Below are 26,154 nucleotides of genomic sequence, written 5' to 3'. Positions count from 1 at the left end.
TTAGACCTAAGTGCAGCGTTTGATACGATTGACCATGATATCTTAATCAATCGTCTTGAAAAGTTGGTTGGTCTTTCTGACTGTGTGTTAAACTAGTTCAAAACATACATCAAAGGGAGAAAGTTTTGGAGATCATGTGTCTGAGAAACATGACATCTGTTTTGGGGTTGCACAAGGGAGCTGCCTTGGTCCATTATTATTCTCACTATACATGCTGCCACTTGGTGACATCATTAGAGAGCACAATGTATGTTTCCATAGTTATTAGTTAGACACGCAACTGTACATCTCTGCTGAACCAAATGATGCTGCAGCTATGAACTCCATTACTACCTGTCTTTTGGCAATAAATAAATGGATGAGAAAATTTATTTTTAAAGTTAAACGAGGACAAAACTGAAATCCTACTAGTCGGCCCTAAAACAAAAAGAGAAATGCTGTTTAATAATCTGGGAACATTGACTCCCTGGATTAAATCTGAGGTTACAAGTCTTGGTGTTATCCTAGATTCAGATCTAAGCTTCAAGTCCCACATGACGAAAACATAATTTTATCACCTTAGAAACATAGCTAAAGTACGACAATTTATAAATCAAAAAGATTGAAAAACTGACTCATGCCTTTATTTCAAACCGACTCGATTACTGTAACACACTTTTTACTGGTCTCCCGAAAAAAAACACTGAGAGACTTCATCTTATTCAAAACTCTGCAGCTCGGCTATTAACCAGAGCCAAGAGGAGAGAGCACATTAGTCCAGTTTTAGCTGCTCTACACTGGCTTCCTGTAACATTAAGAATTGATTTTAAGGTCCTCCTCCTTATATACAAAGCCCTTAATTGCCTAGGACCAAGCTACATTGCTAACTCCCTTGGTCACTACTTGCCTTCAAGAACACTGCAATCATCTGCTGCTGGTTTATTGGAGGTTCCCAGCAACAGCCGAAAGAAAATTGGGGATGCAGCCTTTGTCAGTTATGCCCCAAAGCTATGGAACACACTACCTATAGATATCAGGGAAGCCAGCTCACTAAATATTTTTAAAAGAAAGCTAAAAACGTATCTTTTCTTTAGCCTTTAACTAGCTATGACTTTCCTGATACAGGCCTGAAACTCTTTTTTGCACTTTGCTTCGCACTTATGCACTGCTGCAATTCTTTTAAAATGTTGTGTTTTACTTGATTTTAATTTTTCTATGTACTCTATTTATTAACTTTATTTTTATTATTATTCAGTGGGTTTTATTTTCCATCTTATGTTATGCTCATTCTATGTCTATGTTCATGCATGTAATGTCTTTGTTGTAAAGCACTTTGAGCTGCATTTCTTGTATGAAAGGTGCTATACAAATAAAGTTTATTATTATTATTAAAACATTAAAGTAAAAATATATTTACAACAAAACTAATTTGAAAAGAAAACTGTTTAAAGCTGCACTAAGTGATTTTCCGACCACTAGAGGGTTACAGAAACCGCAACACATTTGTAAATAAAGCCCAACAAAATGACTGGACTATGTAAGCCCCAAATGACAAATCATGCATAAAGGCTAATAGCTAAGCTAAACGTACCTACAGAGAAATGTCGCTGGTTACCAGTCTCACTTTGACAGATCTTTCTCCCGCTGAAGGTTACATGTCCCACAATGACAAGTGAAGAGGCAGGTAGCAAGTTTACTAGTTTAACAGGTTTATTAGTTTAACAAGTTTAATTCCACCATTACGAGGATTTTTTTCAGGAATGGGAGGAGGTGAGCGCAGCTTTAAACAGCGAGGGAGGAGACAAGCTAGTTTTTAAAAAAGATGAACAGCTACTGAATGGGTCGGGAGGAGCTTTGAGTCGGTCCTGGTTTTGACAACAAGCTTTAGAAAACAGGTGAAAATCTCCACATAGCACACATTAGTTTCAGGATTGGTTACAGGGTTTGAAATAGCTTACCGCAGATGTAACCGTTAATTCTGGGAAACAATTGTAGAAATGGAATGGTGAGATTGATAGAATATCAAATATAACAAAGATCCAAAAGAAATATATTTTAACCTGTCAATCATAAACAGCATATTTGATTCTGTCTGGCTTAATATTTAATTCATTTCATTTTCCAAATAAAATATTCATGTTCCAGTACCAAAGTCATGTTTAAACCCTGTTCAGTTTCCCTGAATACAGAAAACATTCTATTGACAGTGATTAATTAATCATGTTCTTTACAGTAAAACGACTCATAAATCCATATGAAAATACAAATGTCATATTGTCAGATTAATATGTAAGTGTGTGTGCGTGCGTGCGCGCGTATGTGATCCTTTACAGGTCAGCAGTGTGAGTGTTTCTCTACACAGGGGGTGACTCTCCCTCTTCTTTCTGACACAGAGACACTGAGGAGTGAAACTCAAACCCAAGCCCAAACCCAGGATAGAGTGGGTCAATGAATGTGGAGTGGAAGGTGTGGAGGTGGATCAGTGTGTCAGAGGAAACTCTGTAGAAGGACAGAGAGCCAGCAGGCCAGTCCAGATATACTGCTACTCTGTCAGAGACAGAGGAGGGGGGGGGATGTATGACTGTTATTCTGTTATTATGAAAGGCAGAGTAATCGTCACCAGAGCAGAACAGACTCCAGGACTTTTCATTCCCTCCAAGCCCGCAGTCATCACTCTTTCCTTTCCTACAGATTCCTCTGTAGGCCACTCCTATATAAGCCTCTCCTTCCCACTCGACCTCCCAGTAACAGCGACCAGTCAGACCATTTCTACACAGCAGCTGAGGCCAGTAGTCAAATCTCTCTTGGTGATCAGGATATGGTTGCTTCTCTTTCACCACTGTCACCTTTCTGTTGTCTTCAGACAGGAAGAGGTTTCTGTGTGCTGTGTTTGGGTCCAGTGTGAGTTCACAGGCATCTGATGGAGAGAACAAGACACAATGCAGCAGCAGTTTCTCATCTAATACATCTGTTGTGTTTAGACCATAAATGTATCATTTTTTATTCAGTTTTGCAGGTAGCAACATCTTCCCATAAGCGTACAATTACTAGTTGTAAGATAAATGAACAATCTCCGGCAAATTTTTCCCCTATGTTTACAAAGTTTACTAATCCCCTACCATAGTTCTCTCATATAAATTAATTGGTGGACTACTTTAACAAACTTTGTCTCTCAGTAATAAATATCATTGCTCCTGTCAAGTCTATAGGTCCAAATCCACCACAAATACTGATCCTTGGATAAATGATCACTCTCGCAACTTAAAGAGGGATTCTAGGAAAGCTGAAAGAAAATGCAAGTCAAGCAAACTATTACCTCCACATGAAAGATCTAATGATTGAATACAATAATGCCATAAAAGATGCCCGATGTAGCTATTTTATCAACCTAATTTCTGAGAAATCCCATAATTCCAGAGTTCTATTCAGCGTCATCAATAAAATTGTAAACCCCTCATCAAATACCGCCGTTGATAGCTCCTCATTAGACTGTGAAAACGTTTTCAAATTTTTTATTAATAAGGTTGAAAACATCAGGCAATCTATCACTCCTGCTGATCATGTCATGCTCATGTCAAGTTAACTTCCACTCTGGGCTCTTTTCAGCCAATAACAGCTCAATAGCTCATGGACATTATCTCCCGCATGAACTCCTCTACCTGCACCCTAGATGTCTTTCCATCCCGCCTCTTTAAAGAAGTGGTAACCACTTTGTGTCCTGATGTACTCCACATTATCAACTGCTCTTTATCATCTGGTAGTGTACTGTCATATTTTAAATGTGCAATAGTGCAGCCTCTTTTGAAAAAACCTGGTCTAGACCCTTCCATTCTTAGCAACCACAGGCCAATCTCAAAGCTGCCTTTTCTCTCAAAAGTAGATTCAGATTCAGACAACTTTATCTTTATACCAGAAAGAGCCCAAGTCTCCTTGTTGGACGCCAATAATCTTTGAACAAGTCTTAACACTGTTGTTCAGACTGTTCCTGTCTTTCAAGGACAAGCTGTTGAACCAACAAGTGAAGGAGAAAGTTAAAAGGCTCTCAATAAAAGATTGGTTAAAATGACTAAATGTTTCTGTCCACTGAAAAAGAGTTTAGTTTCCTCAGAAGGTGGGTTCTCTGTTGACCATGGTTAACAATGGATTCTGTGTTTACATCCCACTTCAATTTAAGTCAAACACAGTTCTCAGATACTTGTAACAATGTACAATTTCAACATTCTTTCCATGTACAGTGCACGCCCTGGCAACATCCTTACTTTGTCGAAAATCAATTACTAACTCCTTAGTTTTTGATTCACCTCCATGTAATTATCATCACACCATTTTGCAAAGGCAGGGAGAGCATCTCCATGATCTAATTCTGGGGCCTGAAGGAGGGACAATAGGGCAGAGTCATCTGAAAATTTGACTAAATAACTGCCCTCTTTACTGCTTCTGCAGCTGTCTGTGTACATGATAAAAAGCAAGGGTGACAGGACACACCCCTGGGGTGATCCAGTATTTGTATCCAAGGAACTGGACATATTGCCATTCACCAAGACATTTTGCTCTCTCTTAAGGTAAGAAACTCCAGAATCCACAGCAAAAGCTGATCAGGTAAATTAAAATCTGAGGCTAATCTCAAAATTAAATTGTGTGGCTGCATTTTGTTAAAAGCAGAAGAAAAGTCAGCAAATAAAAGCCTGACAGGCCTGGGGTTTTTCCAGATGCTTGTACACATTATTAAGAATAAAATGTTTAGCATCCTCAACGCCTTTACCAGCCTGATGGGCAAATTGAAGTGGATCAAGTTTGCCATAGATAGAAGAAACAATCAAGTTTGTAATAATTTTCTCAAATTTTTTCATGACCAATGAAGTAAGGGCAATGGGTCTAAACTCATTTAGTTCTTTAGGTATTTTAGATTTCGGGACTGGTACAATAGTTGATGATTTCCAAATTCTGGGAATCTGACCAGAGTCAAGAGGCATTTGAAAAAGTGCTGAGAAAACATTCTCAAGTTGTTCTGCACAGTAATGCAAAGTGCACCCACAAATGGAATCAGGGCCAGGAGCCTTCCTTGCATTGCCGCGCTTAAACAGGAATGTCACACAATCCTGGGTGATGACCATATTATTTTGTGAAACCAGAAACTGTTTTAGCCTGGAGACATTATCAGAAAAATCAATTGTCTCAAAACGAGAAAGGAAGGAGTTAAAAGCATTTGGCAAGATAGAATTATCTATTCCAAGGCCGGCCTGACGCATAAGCGAATTAAGCGCCTGCTTAGGGCCCCCAAGAGCGCTTGAAATGTTTTTTTGTTTTTTTTGTGATATATTATATCATGTCAATGGTAATCACACAAAAGCACAGAGCCGGGAGGCCCTATACGCTCACTACGCAAGTTGCATAGGGTGTGCGTGCGTCAATGTTTACAACTTTGATGAGAGGATGAAGCGGAACTATCCTTCTGCTCACGAAAAGAGGAAAAAAAAACACCATGAGAGTGAATTGCGGGAACAGCAATCAGGTAAACTTGTGTTCTCTCCTCTCCAAGTTTGATGTCAGAAAATAACAGTAACGTTAAGTTGATGTGCTAGCTTGCAGTGTATCTCTCTCTGTCTGTCTTGCTAACCTAGCTGGGCAGTGCATCTCTTGGTCTGTCTGTGTCTTGCTTGCTTGCCAGCCACTTCCAGGGCTGTGTTCTGTGACTTTGTGCCTGACAAAAGTGAGAGTGAAATATAACTATGTATTACGTTTCATAAATGCCAACAGGCAACGGTGTTTATAGACTGCAGCTCGGAAAAGATAACCACGTCGTGCGTGAACATGCGTGAACATGCGTATGCACAAAATGAAACTTGCGCTTTCCAGCAGCAACCTCTGTGGGGACCAAAAGCTAATCACACAGCTGTATAGGTTTTATTTTATTATTTTGAGACATAAAGCTGCAGCCATAGCCTATAGGCTTATGTTTACATTGTATAGCCAAAGCTAGTTGTATAATATTGTGAGGACTGGACTAATTACCAGGCAGCAGAGCCAAAGCTCAGTGTTATATTTTATTATTTTCTACATTTTATATTTTCTACAATTTCTTATTTATGTTAATGTTAATATTCACTAATTTTAAGATTCTATAGAAAATATTCTATTCAATAAATATTGCTTGTTTATACCTCATTCTGTTGTGTATAGGTCTACTTATTCTTAGACCAACAGATGGAGCAAACTGTTTTAAAGGAGGGAGGATTAGTGGGAGCACTGGGATGTCAGGTGTGACTGTGTGGCAGTGGCAAGTGGTTTACATGGCTCACGGGTCAGGTAGGAGGGGCCCTTAGCAGAATTTTGCTTAGGGCCCCAGGGAGGTCAGGACCGGCTCTGATCTATTCCTTCCACTTTAATGGTTTTTATACCATTGTCTATTCTCTGACTAATGGAGGACATGGATTTAATTCCTTGCCGGGCTGCTCTGAGGTCACCACTGCTGTATTGCAGTTCTATCTTTTTCCTATACCTTGTTTTTGCTTTCCTTATCTCATTACATTCCCTAGAAATTTTTTTTTTCTCCATGGCATTCCCCATGAAAAATATGCGTTGCCTTTTGTTTATGACAGATTTAGGTTTTTTTGTTACCCAGGGCTTGTTATTTGTATAAAAAAACAATATCTTTGGTTGGTACAACCGAGTCTACACAGAATGTTATATATGATGAGACACAAGGCCCCCGCAACCGCTAGGGAGCCCCGTTGCGCCACTGTATTTTTTTCTCCTCGAATATAAGTGGCCACTTGTGAAAACACATACATTATAAGCTCACAATGGCTGAAACAAAATGCATTTATTGTATGCTAGAGAGCTCTTTGCCTTACAAAAAAAAAAAACAATTCCAAAGTCAGTATCAGATTCTCACATATTGACGTACGACGTGCGTCCAAAAGGACTTATCCTTCGGGAAACGAAAAAAGAAAACGGAAGACAGCCGAGGAAACGCAACGCTTGCAGAGCAGAGGTAAGACATATGAATTAAACTTATAACCTGTTTTTATGGAGAATGTTTTTCTACCAGTCAGTGATCGGTGTAAAGTTATCTGAACCACTGACTAGCTAACGGTATGTTTACTACCTATAATACGAGCCAGCTATCTAGACCTAGCTAGCTTTCTAACCCTAACATGCATTTTGTTTTCAGAGCTGGCTAGTAGCTAACGTGATCTATGGTATAATGGTATTATTGAACTTCATCTAACCACATGTGTACACTATCTTTATGGTCAGAATTATAATTGTCAAGTATTGCCTCTGCGAACCGTGATGGGAGAACGGCAGGCGAAGGTTCGTTCAAACATCTGGCCATTTGTTTCTGCATTACTTATTGGCAAAAAACGCATCTGAATATATGACTTTCAGATGACTTGAGACTTTGTTATTAACTGATAGGGTGTTCTGGTAAATTTGGCATATAATCATCTAAACAGCTCGTATTTTAACCCCTGAAGTGTTTCCCACAGGTTGACAATTTAGTTATGGTGGTGGTTGTTAATGGGAGGGGGGATTAAGGTCCCTCATGCGGGATTATCATTACAAACACGTTTCGCAGCCTACTCAAGATCCCAAGGTTTCCAAATATACCAAATATGTCATGCTGAATTACAGGGAAATATAAAATGATGCAGAAGACATCTGGATTTTTCCATTTGGTGCAATGGCACTGCTTATACTGAATATACAGTATCACTCAGTATAAGCAGCTAGGACAGCTTCAATGATACGTTGGAACCAAGGCCGTTTCTCGCTATATGCGGACTACACAGCTGTGTAGGGCCCCTGCGACCGCTAAGGGGCCCCGTTGCGCCACCGTATTTTTTTCCTCCTCGAATATAAATGGCCACTTTTGGTAACCAAGCGTCCTCATGTGTCCTCAAAACACATACATAATGGCGAAAATAAAATGCATTTATTGTATGCTAGATAAATAAATAAGCAGCTATTCTTTCAAGAGCTCTTTGCCTTACAAGCAAACCAATTTCAAAGTCAGCATCAGATTCTCATGTATTGACGTACTACGTTGTTGATGGCCTTCGGACAGATTAATATTCCACAGTATCTCACATATGGCGTCCAAAAGGATGTATCCTTTGGGAAATGAAAAAAAACGTATAACCTGTTTTTATGGAGAATGTATTTCTACCAGTCAGCGATCGGTGTAAAGTTACCTGAACCATATGGATAGCTAACGTTAGCTATGTAGGTTTACTATAATACGAGCCAGCTATCTTGACCTAGCTAGCTTGCTAACCCTAACACGCATTTTGTTTTCAGAGCTGGCTAGGCTAGCTAACGTGATCTATGGTATCATGGTATTATTGAACCGCATCTGACCACATGTGCATACTCGCTTTTGGTCAGAATTATCGGCATGGCTAACGCCTCTGCACAGCATGAGGGGAGAACGGTAGGCGAAGGTCCGTTCAAATATCTGGCAATTTGTTTCTGCATTACTTATCGGCAAAAAATGCATATGAAAATATGACGTGAGACTTTGTTATTAACTGATCGGGTGTTCTGGTAAATTCGGCATGTATATAATCATCCAAACAGCTCGCATTTAATAAGTGTTTCCCACAGGTTGACAATTTAGTTATGGCGGTGGTTGTTAATGGGAGGCAATGCCGGCGGTAGCTATGGGCAGGGGTAGGCTCAGCCAACCCAAACGTGCGTCCTGCCCACCCAATCAAAAGTTAAGAATTTTTTTTTTTTTTTCAGCCAATGTAAAAATAGCACAGAAAATACCAGTACCGTTTCTAACTTCTGATTGGGTGGGCAGCCTACAGCCCGCCTCCAAAGTTGCCCACTGCCATATACATATATATATATATTTATATATATATATATATATATATATAAATATATAATATATAAATATATATATCTATATAGATATATATATTTACATTGAAGTTTGAGTATAGGCTTGAGTTAGTTGATTTAGTTTTCATTGTCACTTTTCAGTTTGAATAAGACTACCTATTTTTGTAAATATTGGCTATGGTGAGAAGTCTCACTGGATTAGGTTTTAATTTTATTTGAGAACTGCTCATCTAATGAAAATAAATGTTATGGAGTTGATTATGTTAAAATCTGGATAAAGGATTTTTTTTATTTTAGGTTAAATCAATCTGCCCTCCACTGACTCAAATCATATGGAAGCAGCAAACTTAGAAATGTGGCTTCACTACCTCTCAATTTCCCTGCTTCAAATTGTTCTTTATAAATTAGAATAAAATAGAATAGAATGCTACTTTATTAATCCCCATGGGGAAATTAATCTTCTGCATTTAACCCATCCAAACAGCCCATACACAAACACACAGCCATAAACTGGAGAGGCCTGAGGGCAAAATGGCAGGAGCTTGCATCTGATCTTGACTCTGACAACCCTCCAGTTGCCAGCTGTCATTTTGCCAGATTTTTGTGCCATCTGGCAAGGGATTCGAACCAGCAACCTTCTGACTACCTACCGCCCAAGTTGCCCACCTATTATTTCTACCAGTCCACCCTAATATAGCAGGCTAAAACCGACCCTGATGGGAGGGGGGATTAAGGACCCTCATGCGGTATTATCATTACAAACACACATTTCACAGCCTACTCAAGATCTCAAGGTTTCCAAAAAAATAAAAATATGTCATGCTGAATTACAGTGAAATTTGTATAAAATGATGCACAAGACATCTGGATCTTTCCATTTGATGTAATGGCGCGCCATAAAAAAATGGCGTTTTGGGTTTGAATATTTCACTCACTTGAATGATGCGTTGGAATGAGCAGATACAGAATATGTAGGCCTATATAACATTGTCCTAGTATGGAAAAGTAACAGTAACTGTGACAGGCCGTTTTAACATTTAATACTTAAAATGCACTAGTCACTAAAATTAGGCACTAGTACTTATTTTCTAATGACTAGTCACTATTCTTCCAGTTACTAGTCACTAATGTCATTTTACCAATGAACAGGTTTTGGATTTCAACAGTATTACGATATGAGTAATAATTATGATAAAATATGTTCATTCACCTAGAAACTTTATGTGTCTGCAGGAGCACTGAAATACTTTGGAGGCCCAGCCTCAGCACAGCCAGACCTCTCTGCTTGTCAGGGGACACAAGGTCCATCATCATCTTCCTCAGCAGACCCACAAACACTAGGTGCAAGTACCTCTCATCTGATCTGTGAAATTATTTTGCATAATATAGGCTATATATTATTGGACATTCAAACAAGATTTTGCATAGGTAGCTAGAAAGCTAGAAACGGCTGTGATTGGAATAAGCAGATACAGAATATGTAGGCCTATATAACATTGTCCTACAGAATGGAAAAAGTATTTTTTAAGCTACTTAAGGGGAAATGTAAGGGGTTAAACTACAGTAACTATGGCAGGCGTTTTAACATTTAGGCCCAGATCTACTAAAGGTTTGTGCCACCGCAAATCACATTGCGTGTGCTAAAACCTTGTTTTCTGATCTACTAATCTACTAAGATGTTTTTTTGCGGGTTGGTCTAATTGCATATGCATTTCTGAGGTGCAAATTCAACTATAGCAATGAGGTGGAGCTAAAGACAAAGAGGGCAGAATTAAACAACTTATTGAGGCAACGTGTTGAGTTCTTAATGCACATTACTAAGCATAAATATTACACTGATGACAGTAAACCAAGCTGTCTTCTTGCATTGACATTGAAGCGACAAGATAACAAATTTAATATTTCATCAATAAACTGCCCAGAAAAAGGACAGGTTTCTAAAACAACTGACATAAACGATGCCTTTAAGTCTTTCTTTGCCAACTTATACTCCTCAGAGGACCGATTCTCCCAAGACCTATTTCACTCCTTATTTGATCATTTAAATTTGCCTATTTTATCTGATGAGGATTGTAGGGATCTAGACACTCCTATATCCTTTGAGGAATTGTATAAAGCCATAAAATTAACCAATTAGGGACGCTCCCCAGGCATAGACGGCCTTCCAGCTGAATTATATTTAGAACTATGGGAATATCTTGGGACCTATTTGGCTGTCCATCATTAACTCCGCCAAGGGTGTCACTTTGTGTTGAAAAGTGGTGGGGACATAAGGGCTCAGATGAAAAAAAAATGTTTAAACAGTCTTCAACATATGCGATTTTAGGCAATGTAATGGGGGGATCGGTATGAGGTCAGAGTAGATCATTACGCCGAGAAAAAAATGGCATAACAGCGCATCAAAAGGGCAAAGCCTAGGCTACTACAGAGTCGACAATAGGAAAATACTCAGCATAAAAGGCACAACAACGTCGACCGCACAAGTACAGTCATCCATATGCATCACATCCACAGCTGCAACTCCATGTCAATCGAACAATGCTAATATGACATCTACTGTAGAAAGTACCAGTGCATGTCAGTCAGCCCAGCGATAACAATATCCAATATCACTGCCCTAAAATATGACAAAGTAGAAACAACTGAAGGAATAACGTTAACAACGTTAGCTAAAGATAATAAATCAACCTTACCATTAGATGTTAAGTTAAACTGCCTTGTTTCGATTCTGCATACTTTTTTTTTTTTTTAAATTCCACACAATTAATTCATACATTTCACACAATTATACTCAAATACCACCCCTGTCAATCTCCTCCACAAAGGGTTCTCATTTGTTAGTTAGCATTTCATGGTGCAAGCTATTTTTCAGAACATTTTTAACAAATTATGCTTTTAAAAAGTGATGGGGACAAAATTGGCCATTTCAAAAAGTGGTGGGGACATGTCCCCAGCGTCCCCAGTGTAAATGACACCTATGAACTCAGCTATAGAGAAAGGCTATTTCCACCGAGATCTCCACCGGCACTTATCACAGTTCTACCTAAACCTGGTAAAAACCTTCAAGACTGCTCCAGTTATCGGCCTATATCCCTAATCAATGCAGATATAAAAATTTATGCTAGAGTCATTGCCCTGCGCCTAGGTCATAGGAGCTTTGATCAACCCAGACCAAACAGGATTCCTAAAGGGTCGATTAGCATCTGACAATGTTCGCTGTGTTTTGCATTATCTCTGAAACAAAAAAGATAGACTTGCCCAGGGAACTTCTATTTCTCGATGTCGAAAAGGCCTTCGATTGACTAGAATGGAGATATTTATGGAATGTTCTAAAAAAATTTCAGTTTGGTCCAAAGTTCATCAAAATGGTTCAAGTCTTAAATGCTAATCCCCCCACCAGGGTCTCCATGGAAGGACTTTTTTCAGACATTTTTAACATCTTTCGTGGGTCCAGACAGGGGTGTCTGGCCTCACCCTTAATATTCAACCTGTCATTAGAACCGCTGGCCCAATATATACGACAGAGCCCATTGGTTGCCCCAATAACAATAGGAAGCATGTCCCATTCTGTTTCTATGTATGCAGATGACATGCTTATATATCTCTCAAATCTGCAATACTCCCTTCCAAATGTTCTCAAAATTATATAACACTTTGGGACATTGTCTGGCTTTAAAATTAATCACTCCAAGTCGATTCTAATGTTACTTAATACGGACACAGGCAGAATGGGCGTCATGCCCTGCATACCAGTGGCACGTAAGGTGACATATTTAGGTATAGAGATTAGCCCCTGTGTCTTTGCAATTGCAAAGAACAATTCCTCCTCTATTTTGAGGAAGATTGTGGACGATCTTGGGAGATGGAAGCCTCTTGCATCATCAATACCGGCCCATATTGCCACAATAAAAATTAATGTGCTCCCCTGTATTAATTTTGTTAGCTCGATGCTACCATTGTCAGCCCCAGCAAATTATTGGAAGAAGCTTGACTCATTGTTAAACAATTTTGTTTGGAATGGAAAGTGACCACGCATTAAGTGGTCAACCCTGCAAAGAAATAAGTCTCAAGGTGGGTGGGCCTGCTCAAATTTGAAGTTATATCATTGGTCTTTTGTGTTGCGTTCTTTATACTACTGGTTCGACACAGAGATGCATTCTCCTTGGAAATACGTAGAACAAGAGCTGGTTTCACCCTTAAGGCTCTGGGATGTGGCCTTCTCTAGGCTAAATCATAGGAAATGTACTGTACAATATGGACCAATAATATCGTTTACAATACAAACCATGGCAAATGTGGAGAGATAGCTAGGCTTCAAGTCAAAATGGCACAAACACTCACCTATCTGGCATAACTTAAATCTGCTGTCAGATGGCAAACCCTTTGCTGTAGAGTCATGGGCCCGAAAAGGCATAAGAATATTGGATGATGTTTCAGGTCAACAATCAATTCTTGACTTCCCAGACTTGATATCCTGCTTTGGTATTCCAAGAAACTTGCTATTTTTCTACTTTAGGCTGAGATCAGCTCATAGGTCATACAAGGTTCCCTGGGAATCAGACTTAGCTGGTCACCCCATAGTGTCTTTGATAGAGAAAGCACCACAAAAGGGGATAGTCTCTTACATTTATGACTGCCTCATGGCATATCCCTCTGCAAAAACATCTGGGTTTAGGATGTGGGAAAACGATCAGCCCCAGTGTGAAGGGTTATAGACTGGAGTGTTGTATGGGATAATGTCTTTGGCGCATCTAAAAACCCAAATCATCAGTTAATTCATTATAAAATCTGTCACAGAAAATATTTGACTCCACATAAAAGACACTTGATGGGTTTGGCCCCCCACCCATACTGTACATTTTTTGGTCAGGGGACTTTGGGCACTCTAATGCAAGTCTTATGGGAGTGTCCAGATGTGCAAAGGTTCTGGGTTGAAGTAGTGAATAAGGTGTCTAACTTGGTGGGAAAACGCTTCCCCTTAGACCCTGTTCTCCTCCTGTTGAGTGACAACTCCAGGTTCAAGATCTCAGAGAGAGAGTGCAAACTTTGGTTGGCTGGCATGATGGCAGCAAAAAAAATTAGTATTATAAATTGTCTTTTAGTGTACATTGTGTAATGTACGGATTGTATTTATTGCGTATTGTAGTTCTTATATTTTGTACTGTATTGAGTAAAAACAGGACAATTACAGTTACTACATTTCAAGATAGAACTTGTAAGCCTAATTCTGAGGAGAGTAGGCAACAGAAATATATGGTCAATCTGTCCTTTCATTGTCCCATACCAAAATGCTTATACAATTTCACTCATATTTCAAGTTCACTCAGCAATCACTGACTGCCCCAAGGGTGGAACTACATCACTGGTGGGGGACAACATGTTTACTATTTGCTTGTAATTTTACATTCAACTGGATATTGCTACTTTTATTTTAGGACCTGATCTCTCTGTTTTGTTACACCTACTGTCCCTCCTTGGAGGGAGGGACAGTAGGTGTAAGGGGGATAGGGGGTGAAATGTAATGTAATCTGTACTATTTTGTATACTCCTATGTATGTCATTCACCCCCTAAAACGGAAATTAAAAAATTAAAAAATAAAAACATTTAATTACAAAAAAAAGAGGACAGTCCCAAGATTGTCCACGCCAAGTTTCGTGTGAATTGGATTTAATGGCCTAGAGGAGAAAAAACTGTTTCTTAAAGAATTCAAAATGGCAAGAAATCCAATATGGTGGACAGTGAAAGTGATACATGGGTTGGACTCAGCACCTTCCAAAGAATCTATGGACACAAGAAGTTTCTCTCTACAACATGCAGTTCAGAAGTTATTGGCCAAAATGTAATGTTGCTTTAGCGGCACCATCTGGCCAATGTGCGTGGGCTGCCTTGCCTGAGTAGTGGGGGGCCATAGGAGCCCACCTGCCAAATATGGTTGCTGTAGGACTTATGGTTTCTGAGCTGCAGATACTTTATATATATATATACATAATATACATAATATACATAATAATGATAATAATAATACACATGCACACACATCTATACACTTAAATTAAAAGATACATATTTCATAACTTATTTAATAGTTTAATTATAACACATGGTGTCAGCCGTCATCTTTATTCACAGTAGGATGTGAATGAATGGACGCCACATACTGCTGTGTAAATGGACTTTCTATCTAAATAGTTGAATGTGTGTTGCTTTGTTTTCGTGAATCAAACTAAATACACACTTACATTTCCTCAGACCTGGTTTCAACCTCTGCTCTCCACCATGGTCCACACTGGGGGAATAAACAAAGTCACACCAGCAGATTCTCTTTGATGATGGAAACATGGACATTTAATAACCTTCAATATGAATGAGTTTCCATACAGCATCAGTCATAACTGCTGTTAGACATTAATCAATATTCCTCATCTTCTCAGTGTGACAGAGAAAATGTGTGTGACTCTCAGCCTTCTAGCAGACATTGCCTCTCCATACCTGAGAGAGTCCAGTCTCCAGTGTGGATCCTCCAGTCCAGCAGAGAGCAGCTTCACTTCTGAGGCTCCTGGATGATTGTAGCTCAGGTCCAGCTCTCTCAGATGGGAGGGGTTGGAGCTCAGAGCTGAGGCCAGAGAAGCACAGCCTTCCTCTGTGAGCAGACAGCCTGACAGCCTGCACACACACACACACACACACACACACACACACACACACACGCATGCACGCACACACACACACGCACACACACACACACACACACAGTTAACTTTTATTCCATTGATTTAAAGTTTATTCATTGCTTTTTACTGAGAATTAATTTTGCCTGCTTTTCTACATAAGACATTTCTGAAAAAGAGAGCCAAGCTCTCAGTGTAAACATCCTATTTAAAACAAGATACATGTTATAAAATAGCCGCAATTGCGGTGTCTAAGCACAATTTCAAAATACAGACAGATAGACAACACATTACAGAAGGTAGAAAGACACACAAACAGACAAGTTGTGAAGATCAGACACGCAGTCTATCAGTTATGGCTAATTTTATGTTGGCCCATGACTTCTGTCAAGTTTAGCATTTCATTGCAACCACACTGTTTTTTTTTATTATTAGTATTTTTTATTTTATTTTTTATATTAAAACATATGCAGAATACAATAATATGACAATACAGACAATAATGATAGTACAAAAACAATATTTCCCACACCTAAATACAGTATACCTCTTGTTCTCGATGACTACTGACTTCAGAAAGATTTGTATCTGGATTTGAACCCACAACCTTCCACATGAGAGGCTAACACTTTACCTATAGCCAAATGCCTGGTACAGGCTTACTGAGGAGAAACTAACTAAAGGGAGAAATACTGTGAGGCCTGCTTCTGTCGAACAGTCAGCAGGCCAGGAGAAAGAAGAAGGCATCTTAGTGGTCTACCATGCCGCTGGAGGGATGGCCAGCTGTTCCCTGGCTTCTCTCGCTCTGTTCTCCAGCATGTTCTGGGAGGAATCCCCAGGTGCTCCTGCCCTCTCTGCGTCATGTGGCCCCTGTGCTGTGCCACCACGTTCCAGCTAGGAAGACAAGACATTGCTTCGGTGGCAGGCTGCCCCCTGCACCCCCATATCTCACAACCACTCACTTACACACAATTTCCATAAAGGAATAAGAAATACACTGTTGCATCCAGGAACTCAGTTGGGGGCACAGTTAAATATTTGTCCCCCACCAAAGGGGGGACTATGGATCGGTCTCCGTCTGTTAGTTCGTTTGTTAGTTAGTCACACTGTAACGTTGACTTTGTGCCGCTAGGGGGCGGCATTGACAATGAATGGGGACTCAGTGGTAAAGCAATACAGTTAAAGTTATCATAGGTAACATAATAGTCTACACACGCTACACACTTGGAGACATCAGACTGGGTTGATGTGTTGAAGTGAGAGTCAATGGAGGATTCAATTTATTTTTGGTTATTAAGATAATAACCAGTGGTTACAGGTTTCAGTTTGCCACGACCCCACCTCCATTCAGCAGTGTGGTTTATTCTCGGGCAGAGGGGGAAATGGCCCGCATTTTTCCTCGCTGTTGGGTAAAGGGACGAGAACAAAAATGCCACTCAAGCAGAGCTTTAGCGACCTTTACTGAAGATATTTCCTCCTGCTAAAAAAAGGAGGGCGCGGGATCCATCCTATTTTGGACCTGTGACTCCCAGAAAAAACGTTGCTTTTCTGGGGTTGTCTCTGGATTCGGTGCGTTTTTCAGCCTGAATGTCGACGGAGCGTGTGAAGGCAGGGCGGTGAATGGGGTCTGGGACGGTCATCTCCAACATGCCCATATAAACTGTCTAGAGTTGTTAGTGGTTCTTCTGAACCTGCAGCACTTTCTTCCGTTCCTCAGGGGACATCACTTATTAGTGAGGACGAACAATACCACTACGGTAGCATATATCAACCATCAGGTGGGTCTGCATTCTCAGCAGTTACACATGCATGCAAACTGATATTGTGGAATGATGCCCATCTCCTCTCCTTGAGGGTGACACACATTCCCGGGATTCAGAACCGGTGAGTGGATATGCTATCCAGAGACAATTCTCCCTACGGGGAGTGGAAACTGCACCCAGCTGTAGTAGATCAGCTTTTGGAGCAAGGTGACAGTGGATCAGTTTGTGTCCAGACAGAAAGCACAGTGTCCACTGTTTTTCTCTCTGCATGGCCAGGATGTGCCGCTTGGAGTAGACGCGTTGCCTGTCCGTGCGCTCTGCTGTACAGGTGTCCCCCATTGGCCTCGATTCCTCCCACTCTGTTCAGGGCCAGGGAGAATCAGTTGCAGTTAATCCTGATCACTCCTCACTGGCCCTCGATGCCATGCTTGGTTGAAACACTCTTCTGCGGCCAGCCTTGGCCCCTCCCATTTCGCAGACATCTGTTGTCACAGACATGCGGGAAAATATTTCATACTCACCCGGAACGTCTCACCCTGTGGCACTCGCAGGTGAGTGGGTTACTCTGAGCACTACGAGGCTTCCCCAGAGTGTTATAAATACCATTCAGAACACTAGGGCGGCCTCCACTAGGTCTTTGTATGATTGCTAAGTGGAAGGTGTTTGAGGAATGGTGTGCAAAGACAAAGGAAATTCCTGTCCAATGTTTGGTGGGTGTCGTATCCTTCCTTCAGGATTTAAATCGTTGAACGTAGAGCCTTTTCCACTATTAAAGTGTAATTAGGGCCCGAGCACGACTTCGTGCGAAGCCCTATTGAAACTGAAGAAATTATTATTATTATTTTACGCCGGCCAAATAAATCGAACTTTTGAGGGGCTTAACGTGCTCGGAAAGTTGCGCAACTTTCCACACGCATCAGAAGTGGCGAAAAATTATATATTTTATGGGTCTCGCACATGGGTGTGGCAAAATGGCTTGATAGCGCCCCCTACAAAATTTCAACGAAGTAGCCCCCACCGTACTTTTCCCCTAGACGTACGAAATGTGGTAGGCCCATGTATCATGTCCAGATTTTAAAAAAAGTCAATTGGTGCCGTGCCCTAAACCCAACAGGAAGTTGGCCATTTTGCATTTATTGTGACATTTTTGGGCATTTTTGGCCATTTGCAGGGGTCATACTTTAACAAACTCCTCCTAGGGGGTCGATCAGATCCATGTCAAACTTGGTCAGCGTGTATAATACACCCCGACGTGCACACAGCTGCGAGGCCCCAATCATCACTGCTTGCAGTTTTAATTGTAATTGTAATTGTTCTTGGCCGCCATTGCTGCATTCCATGTTGGGTTCAGAGTTCATTACAGGGGCACGGAGGTTGATCCCTGTCACTAAACCAGTTTCCCCCGGTGGGATTTAGCTGTTGTATTGGAGGCTCTGGTGAGCCATCCATTTGAGTCTATTGAGCAGATTGACATGAAGCCACTGTCATTCAAAACGGCTTTGTTGTTGGCTTTGGCATCGGCAAAACGTGTGGATGATATTCATGCATTGTCGGTGCATCCTGCATGTATGCTTTTTGCCCCAGGGAATTTGTGGGTGACCTTACGGCCTAAATCTGCTTTTGTTCCTAAAGTAATCAACTCATACTCACCTGTGGAGCTCATTGCTTTCCAACCTCCACCATTCAACTCTCTGGAGCAGCAACGGCTGCACTTGCTGTGTCTGGTTCACACTTTGCGTGCATACTTCGATAGAACTGGTGGTTTCAGGAAAGGGGACCAGTTGTTTGTGTCTTGGCCTGTGCCCTGCAAGGGTAAGGCTATCACAGCTTTGTCACTGTATTGTGGGGGCTATTGCACTGACCTATTCGAGCATGGGCCTTCAGGCCCCAGCTGGTTTATGCGTGCACTCTACCAGGGGTTTGGCTACCTCCTGAGTCCTGTTTAGAGGGGTCTCTATTCAGGATATATGCACTGCAGCTAGCTGGTCCTCACTTCTCCCGTTTGCGAGGTTTTATAAGTTTGATGTCACTGCCCTGAGTATTGCTCGTGCCATTCTGAGCATTGGCTCTGAGGCGGAGCAGTCAGGTTGATCCAACATGTGGGTGTTGGTGGTCAGTCTTTGAGATAGGCATGTATGGCAATACAGTAGTCTTAGGTTACTTGCGTAATCCCGGTTCTCTGAGTAGCATGAGTGAGATGTCTCAATGGACCTCCCTTCTTGCTACTGGGGTGAAGCGAGAAGAAGTGTGCTTATTTGAATGACGAGTGATGCAGCTGCAGCCCTATTTATAGGAGGAGAGTCCTGATGTGACAGCACAACTGTCAGCCACTCATGGCTGCCGTAGTGGAATAAATGAAGATACGCGAGGGAGTGTATCCCACAGTGAGACATCTCACTCATGCGACTCAAAGAAGCGGGGTTACACATAACCTAAATATTACTCTTGTTTATCTTAATAGGCTTTCTTATTATGTTTGCATGTGTAATGTCTTGTAATTGTAATAATTTGTTTTGAATTTGTTTTACGCTCTGCAATTATGGTTATATTTTGAATATTCATGTATGTACAGAGGTCTCTCTTGAAAACTGACTTAGGGTGCGTAGCCAACAACAGACCTGTTGAGCGCTTGAAGCGCTGGTGGTGAGCGTTTTGGCTGCATCAGGTGAGCGCTGGAGCAGGGAGCACTGAGACGATGTCTCCAGGAGTTGTTGCTATGCTAAACGTTAGCCTAGACAACATTCGCTACAAAATGGCAGGATGCAGGCACTTGGTCCCGCCCCTGCTTCATCCTCATTGGTTTGAAGTGACATTGACAAGCGGTACGCTTCAGAAAAGTTGAAATAGTGTCAACTCGAGAACAAGTCCAGCGCTCACGGCACTCAGCACTAAAAAGAGGTCATACCTGTTTTGGGTTGTACGCGCTGAAAGCGTTACTTTTCCACTGGAATTAATGACAGAACAGCACCAGCGCTTTTTTCACAGGTCTTTGGTGGACATGGGGCATTACCTGTTTAAATAAAGGATTTCATTCTATTCTAAATGGTCATGTGTTGACCAGGTTGAGGAGTCCTGACCTGAGAGTCTCCAGTCTACAGTGTGGACTCCCCAGTCCAGCAGAGAGCAGCTTCACTCCTGAATCCTGCAGGTCGTTGTTACTCAGGTCCAGCTCTCTCAGACTAGAGGACTGGGAGCTGAGAACTGAGGCCAGAGCTTCACAGCTTCTCTCTGACAGCTGACAGCCACTCAGCCTGAAGGAGAATTGGCGATGAAGACAAATATTAGACATAATTAGGGTTGGGAAAATGATAAGATTTTATAAATGTTGATCCTTTAATAATTACTTCCTAACTGATTCCTTAATGACTATCTTATGCCTTTGTTAAATATTTTACCATTGTAGAATTTAATCATCACACCCCAAAATTTTGTCAGTCAATTGATTGAAATATTGCCACCAATCTCAAATTAGAACAAATATTATAAACTGTTCATACCATACTGTTTTATTTTTGTTTTAGTCACAATAACCTGAACTCTAACACACATCACACAACTGAACACACGCACACGCACACGCACACACACACACATACACACACACACACACACACAGTCTTACATATGTCACTTTTGAGGTATTTACATAGACTTACATTCATTTCCTGGAGACTTGCCCTAACCATAACCATAACCACTACTTGCCTAAACCTAACCCAACCCTAACCTTAACCATTGACCCAAAAATCAGCTTTTTACCAATTGGGGACACAGCTTTTGTCCCAATCAACTGGTCTTAAGTCCCAATCAACTGGTCTTAAGTCTGATGTGTGTCCCTGAAAGTGACTTTAAAAATAAGGTGGTAAATAAATATAAAACTGAGGTATGATCATTATTTTGTATGAAACATTTGGAACTTTTGTTTTTGTTTTTGTTTGTTTATGTTTTTGTTTTTGCTTCTGCATTGTTTTGTCTTAGAATGTCACGTTTCCATTTAATTTAATGCCTTATTGTTATTTATTTATTTCTATGCACATACATTTTGTAAAATTGTTAAAAAGGATAAGAAAAGAAATAAATTACTACTACTACTACTTAAGTCATACCCACACACACACACACACACACACACACACACACACACACACACACACACAAGCACACTGACTGCTTTGCGCTTTCATTTGGTCAGTTTGGCAGTTCTTGGATCAGTTTGCTGCAGAATCTTAGAAATCCTTTTTGGTATTTTAGGTCTCAACAACAGAGGAGGGAAAATAATGAAATATCCTGATAGAAAGCAGAAAACAGTTCATAGGGGACAGAAAGTAGAGTGAAAGATTGTTACCACAATCATAAGAGCAGAGAAAATCCTCCACAGGTTAGGAATCTACTCACTGATGTTACTCTGTAAGTAAAGCAGGATTTAAATGGTCATGTGTTGACCAGGTTGAGGAATCCTGACCTGAGAGTCTCCAGTCTACAGTGTGGACTCCCCAGTCCAGCAGAGAGCAGCTTCACCCCTGAATCCTGCAGGTTGTTGTTACTCAGGTCCAGCTCTCTCAGACTAGAGGACTGGGAGCTGAGAACTGAGGCCAGAGCTTCACAGCTTCTCTCTGCCAGCTGACAGCCACTCAGCCTGAAGGAGAGTTAGTGATGAAGACAAACAACAACTTTAAAAATGTTGGCTTGAGCTTTGATTCAATCTGACATAATTAGGGTTCGGAAAATTACAAGATTTTATTAATATTGATTCTTCAGTAATTCCTTCCTGTCTGATTCCTTAATGATTCCCTCATGCCTTTGTTAAATATTTTACCATTGTAGAAATTAATCACACCCAAACATACTGTCAGTCAATTGACTGAAATGTTGCTACCTATCCCCAAATTAGAAATAATTAAAAAATATTATAAACTGTTCATACCATACTGTTTTATTATTGCTTTACTCACAATAACTTGAACTCTAACACACATCACACACACATGCACTTGTACACACACACACACACACACACACACACACACACACACACACACACTGACTGCTTTGTGCATTCATTTGGTCAATTTGGCAGTTCTTGGATCAGTTTGCTGCAGAATCTTAGAAATCCTTTTTGGTATTTTAGGTCTCAACAACAGACAGCAAGGAGGGACATAATGAAATATCCTGATAGAAAGCAGAAAACATTTCATAGGGCATAGAAAGTAAAGTGAAAGGTTAGAACCACAATCATAAGAGCAGAGAAAATCCTACACAGGTTACCCCAGAACTACACAGCATGCGTTCCGTTTGTGTATCCGAGCTTGTTGCGGCCCAGTTGCAGCATGGCAGTTTAAGCTGCTACACCAGCTCTGTTATTGTTCCTGCCGTGGTCTGCCAGTTCTGTTGCGCATATCTAGGATTTTACCTGTGGGTAAGTGAACAGTTATCTAGTTTTGCTTACTGTTCCATAAACAACTCAAGTTGAACCTTGAGGAACATTAATGTACTAGAGGAGTACTTATGTCACTTTTTTTTGAGAGTGTAGGCAGAGGTTGCCAAATAGAAGGCTTCTCAGCAGCTATCCGTGGATAACCTCATCTCCAACCTTTATTTAAGTGACATTTGTTTATGTATCCTCTATTTTGTTAACTGACATGGTGATAAATGACTACAATAAGCAACATGTTGGCATTTATATACATTTATATGGCCAAAATACGGAACACATGGATGCGTACTCGGTCACAAAAATATAAGTCTTGCGTATCTCCAGAGTTGCGGCTCCGATCTGGCACCGTCAGCAGATCCGTCAACATGCTGCATACGTGGCCAGTGCAGCAGGGTGCATTGAAGTTAATGGCTGTGTATCTAAACCAACCCTTCCAACCCAAACGGACGGAACAGAAACACAACCGGTGTAGCTAGGCTGTTAGGAATTTACTCACTGATGTTACACTGTAAGTAAAGCAGGATTTAAATGGTCACGTGTTGACCAGGTTGAGGAATCCTGACCTGAGAGTCTCCAGTCTACAGTGTGGACTCCCCAGTCCAGCAGAGAGCAGCTTCACTCCTGAATCCTGCAGGTCGTTGTTACTCAGGTCCAGCTGTCTCAGACTAGAGGACTGGGAGCTGAGAACTGAGGCCAGAGCTTCACAGCTTCTCTCTGACAGATTACAGTCACCCAGCCTGAAGAATAGTTAGTGATGAAGACAGACAATACATTTTAAATTGTTTCTATTGTCTCCTCTGTAAAAACATTTCATGAAGATAATATATCCAATTATCTATCAACCTACAGAGCTTTATTGGAGGCTTTGATCACTGGCAGCAGCCTCAGAAGGCCCTCCTCTGATGCAGAGTATTTCTTCAGGTCAAACACCTCCAGCTTCTCTTCTGATGACAGTAAGATGAAGACCAGAGCCGACCACTGAGCAGGGGAGAGTCTAACTGTGGAGAGACTTCCTGATCTCAGGTACTGTTGGATCTCCTTCACTAGAGAACGGTCATTCAGCTCATTCAGACAGTGGAACAGATTGATGCTTCTCTCCGGAGAGGGATTCTTCTTGATCTTCTCCTTGATGTACTGGACTGTTTCCTGATTGGTCTGTGATCTACTCCCTGTCTGTGTCAGCAGGCCTCTTAGGAGAGTCTGATTGGTCTCCAGTGAAAGGCCCAGGAGGAAGCGGAGGAACAAGTCCAGGTGTCCATTTGAACTCTTTAAGGCCTTGTCCACAGCACTCTGGTAGAGGTATTTCACTGCTGATTTGTCTTTGAATAGCATAGATAGCATAGACCACCAGGAGGCTTCTGACAGCAGATTGACACCAGAGTCGATGAATGAGACGATGACATAAACGGCAGCCAGAAACTCCTGAATACTCAGATGGACAAAGCAGAAGACCTTGTCCTGGTACAGCCCACACTCCTCTTTAAAGATCTGTGTGAACACTCCTGAGTACACTGAGGCTGCTCTGATATCAATGCCACACTCTGCCAGGTCGGCTTCATAGAAGATCAGGTTGCCTTTCTCCAGCTGCTCAAAAGCCAGTTTTCCCAGAGAGAGAATCATCTTCCTGCTCTCTGTATTCCAGTGTGGATCTCTCACATCTCTCCCATGATACTTGACATTCTGCAGTTTGGACTGAACCACCAGGAAGTGGATGTACATCTCAGTCAGGGTCTTGGGCATCTCTCCTCTCTCACTGGTTTTCAACACATGCTCCAGAACTGTAGCAGTGATCCAGCAGAAGACTGGGATGTGGCACATGATGTGGAGGCTTCGTGAAGTCTTGATGTGGGAGATGATTCTGCTGGCCTGCTCCTCATCTCTGAATCTCTTCCTGAAGTACTCCTCCTTCTGTGGGTCAGTGAAGCCTCTCACCTCTGTCACCATGTCAACACACTCAGGAGGGATCTGATTGGCTGCTGCGGGTCGTGTGGTTATCCAGAGGCGAGCAGAGGGAAGCAGTTTCCCCTTGATGAGGTTTGTCAGCAGCACATCCACTGAGGTTGACTCTGTAACATCAGTCAGGATCTCATTGTTCTGGAAGTCTAGAGGAAGTCGACACTCATCCAGACCATCAAAGATGAACACAACCTGGAACTTGTCAAACCTGCAGATTCCTGCTTCTTTTGTCTCAGTAAAGAAGTGATGAAGAAGTTTCACCAAGCTGTACCTTTTCCCTTTCAGCAGATTCAGCTCTCGGAAAGTGAATGGAAATGTGAACTGTATATCCTGGTTGGCTTTGTCTTCAGCCCAGTCCAGAGTGAACTTCTGTGTTAAGACTGTTTTCCCAATGCCAGCCACTCCCTTTGTCATCAATGTTCTGGTTGGTTTATCTTGTCCAGGTATGGTTTTAAAGATGTCTTCACTTTTGATTGTGTTTTCTGGTCTCACTGGTTTCCTGGATGCTGTTTCAATCTGTCTGACTTCATGTTCATTGTCGGCCTCTCCAGTCTCTTCCTCTGTGATGTAGAGCTCTGTGTAGATCTGATTCAGAAGTATCGACTTTCCTGATTTTGTGATTCCCTCAAACAAAAGCAGAAACTTCTTCTTCGTGTTGGATTTGAGTCTATGCTGGCACTCAGCAAGGGTCTCTGAATGAATAAACAACATATGACATCAATGAGAAGATTTTATAATAATTATGAGTAATGCAAACATTTCCTGGTAAATGTCCACATTCCAAACTCCATGGAACCTATTCAGCTCTGGTGGGTGGACAAGCAGATCCTTAAAATGGGCTCAGATTACAGGAGTTCATAACCGATTTTGAGATCGGCTTGCATCACGCACACAAGGAGAAACTTAACCGATTTTCTTCTCTCAAATCGCAAACAAGCTCACACTACAAGTTTAGAACATGACGGTGCATCACACACTACAAGATATTATTAAGATTATCTTGCCCGACTGAGCTTCTGTATGCAACACTCACGTGACCATGGAGAGGACTCAGGTCCAGATTTTTTCTCCGATTGTCGGGAGGGGCAAATCGGGGATTAATCGGCAAAAAACTCCTGTAATCTGAGCCCAGCATTAGCCTACATCCATACAATAGATGTGTGAAGAGAGATGGGCTGCCTTGTGTCTGTGTTAGTAAAGTTAGTTAGTTGTGTCAGTAAAACAGCACAACTGTATTTGCATTCATGTAATTTGTTGTATGACAGCCTCATGCATGTTGCATCACCACTTTTATACAATCATTTGCCAATGCATATATATTGTTTGAAAAGTTATCTCCAAAGTAGATTGCATACATAAACATAAACTGCAAAAGTGAAAAGGAGCACAGCTAGCTGCTTGGTTTGCACAAAAGTTGCCAAAGCAACCACTGAAGCACAGTTTGTGGGAATTATCAGCAGAGTGTCAAGGTGTTTTTAAAGAATCAGATTGGTTGCATGA

The 26,154-nt window shown here is 41.2% G+C and overlaps 1 protein-coding gene across 1 annotated transcript in view; it reads right to left on the bottom strand.

Moving 5' to 3' along the window:
- Window positions 1-1,681: 1,681 nt before the first annotated feature.
- LOC139655404 (NLR family CARD domain-containing protein 3-like) overlaps window positions 1,682-26,154 on the bottom strand; it is a 32,337-nt gene continuing 7,864 nt past the window's right edge. Inside the window, exons 3-9 of the mRNA XM_071532801.1 lie at window positions 23,546-25,346; window positions 23,262-23,435; window positions 21,727-21,900; window positions 20,342-20,515; window positions 15,323-15,496; window positions 15,073-15,119; window positions 1,682-2,896 (exon numbers count right to left, since the gene is read on the bottom strand). Of these exons, the coding sequence (XP_071388902.1) occupies window positions 2,334-2,896; window positions 15,073-15,119; window positions 15,323-15,496; window positions 20,342-20,515; window positions 21,727-21,900; window positions 23,262-23,435; window positions 23,546-25,346 (3,107 nt within the window). The 3' untranslated portion in view covers window positions 1,682-2,333. The remainder of the gene's footprint in view (window positions 2,897-15,072; window positions 15,120-15,322; window positions 15,497-20,341; window positions 20,516-21,726; window positions 21,901-23,261; window positions 23,436-23,545; window positions 25,347-26,154) is intronic.

The sequence above is a fragment of the Centroberyx affinis genome, unplaced genomic scaffold (assembly GCF_046629955.1).
Source record: "Centroberyx affinis isolate AG114_WGS23_722 - 3 ecotype Tasmania unplaced genomic scaffold, CSIRO-AGI_Caff_v1 ptg002250l_1, whole genome shotgun sequence".
Classification (NCBI taxonomy): Eukaryota; Metazoa; Chordata; class Actinopteri; order Beryciformes; family Berycidae; genus Centroberyx; species Centroberyx affinis.
This window is presented reverse-complemented; position numbering and strand designations above follow the sequence as displayed.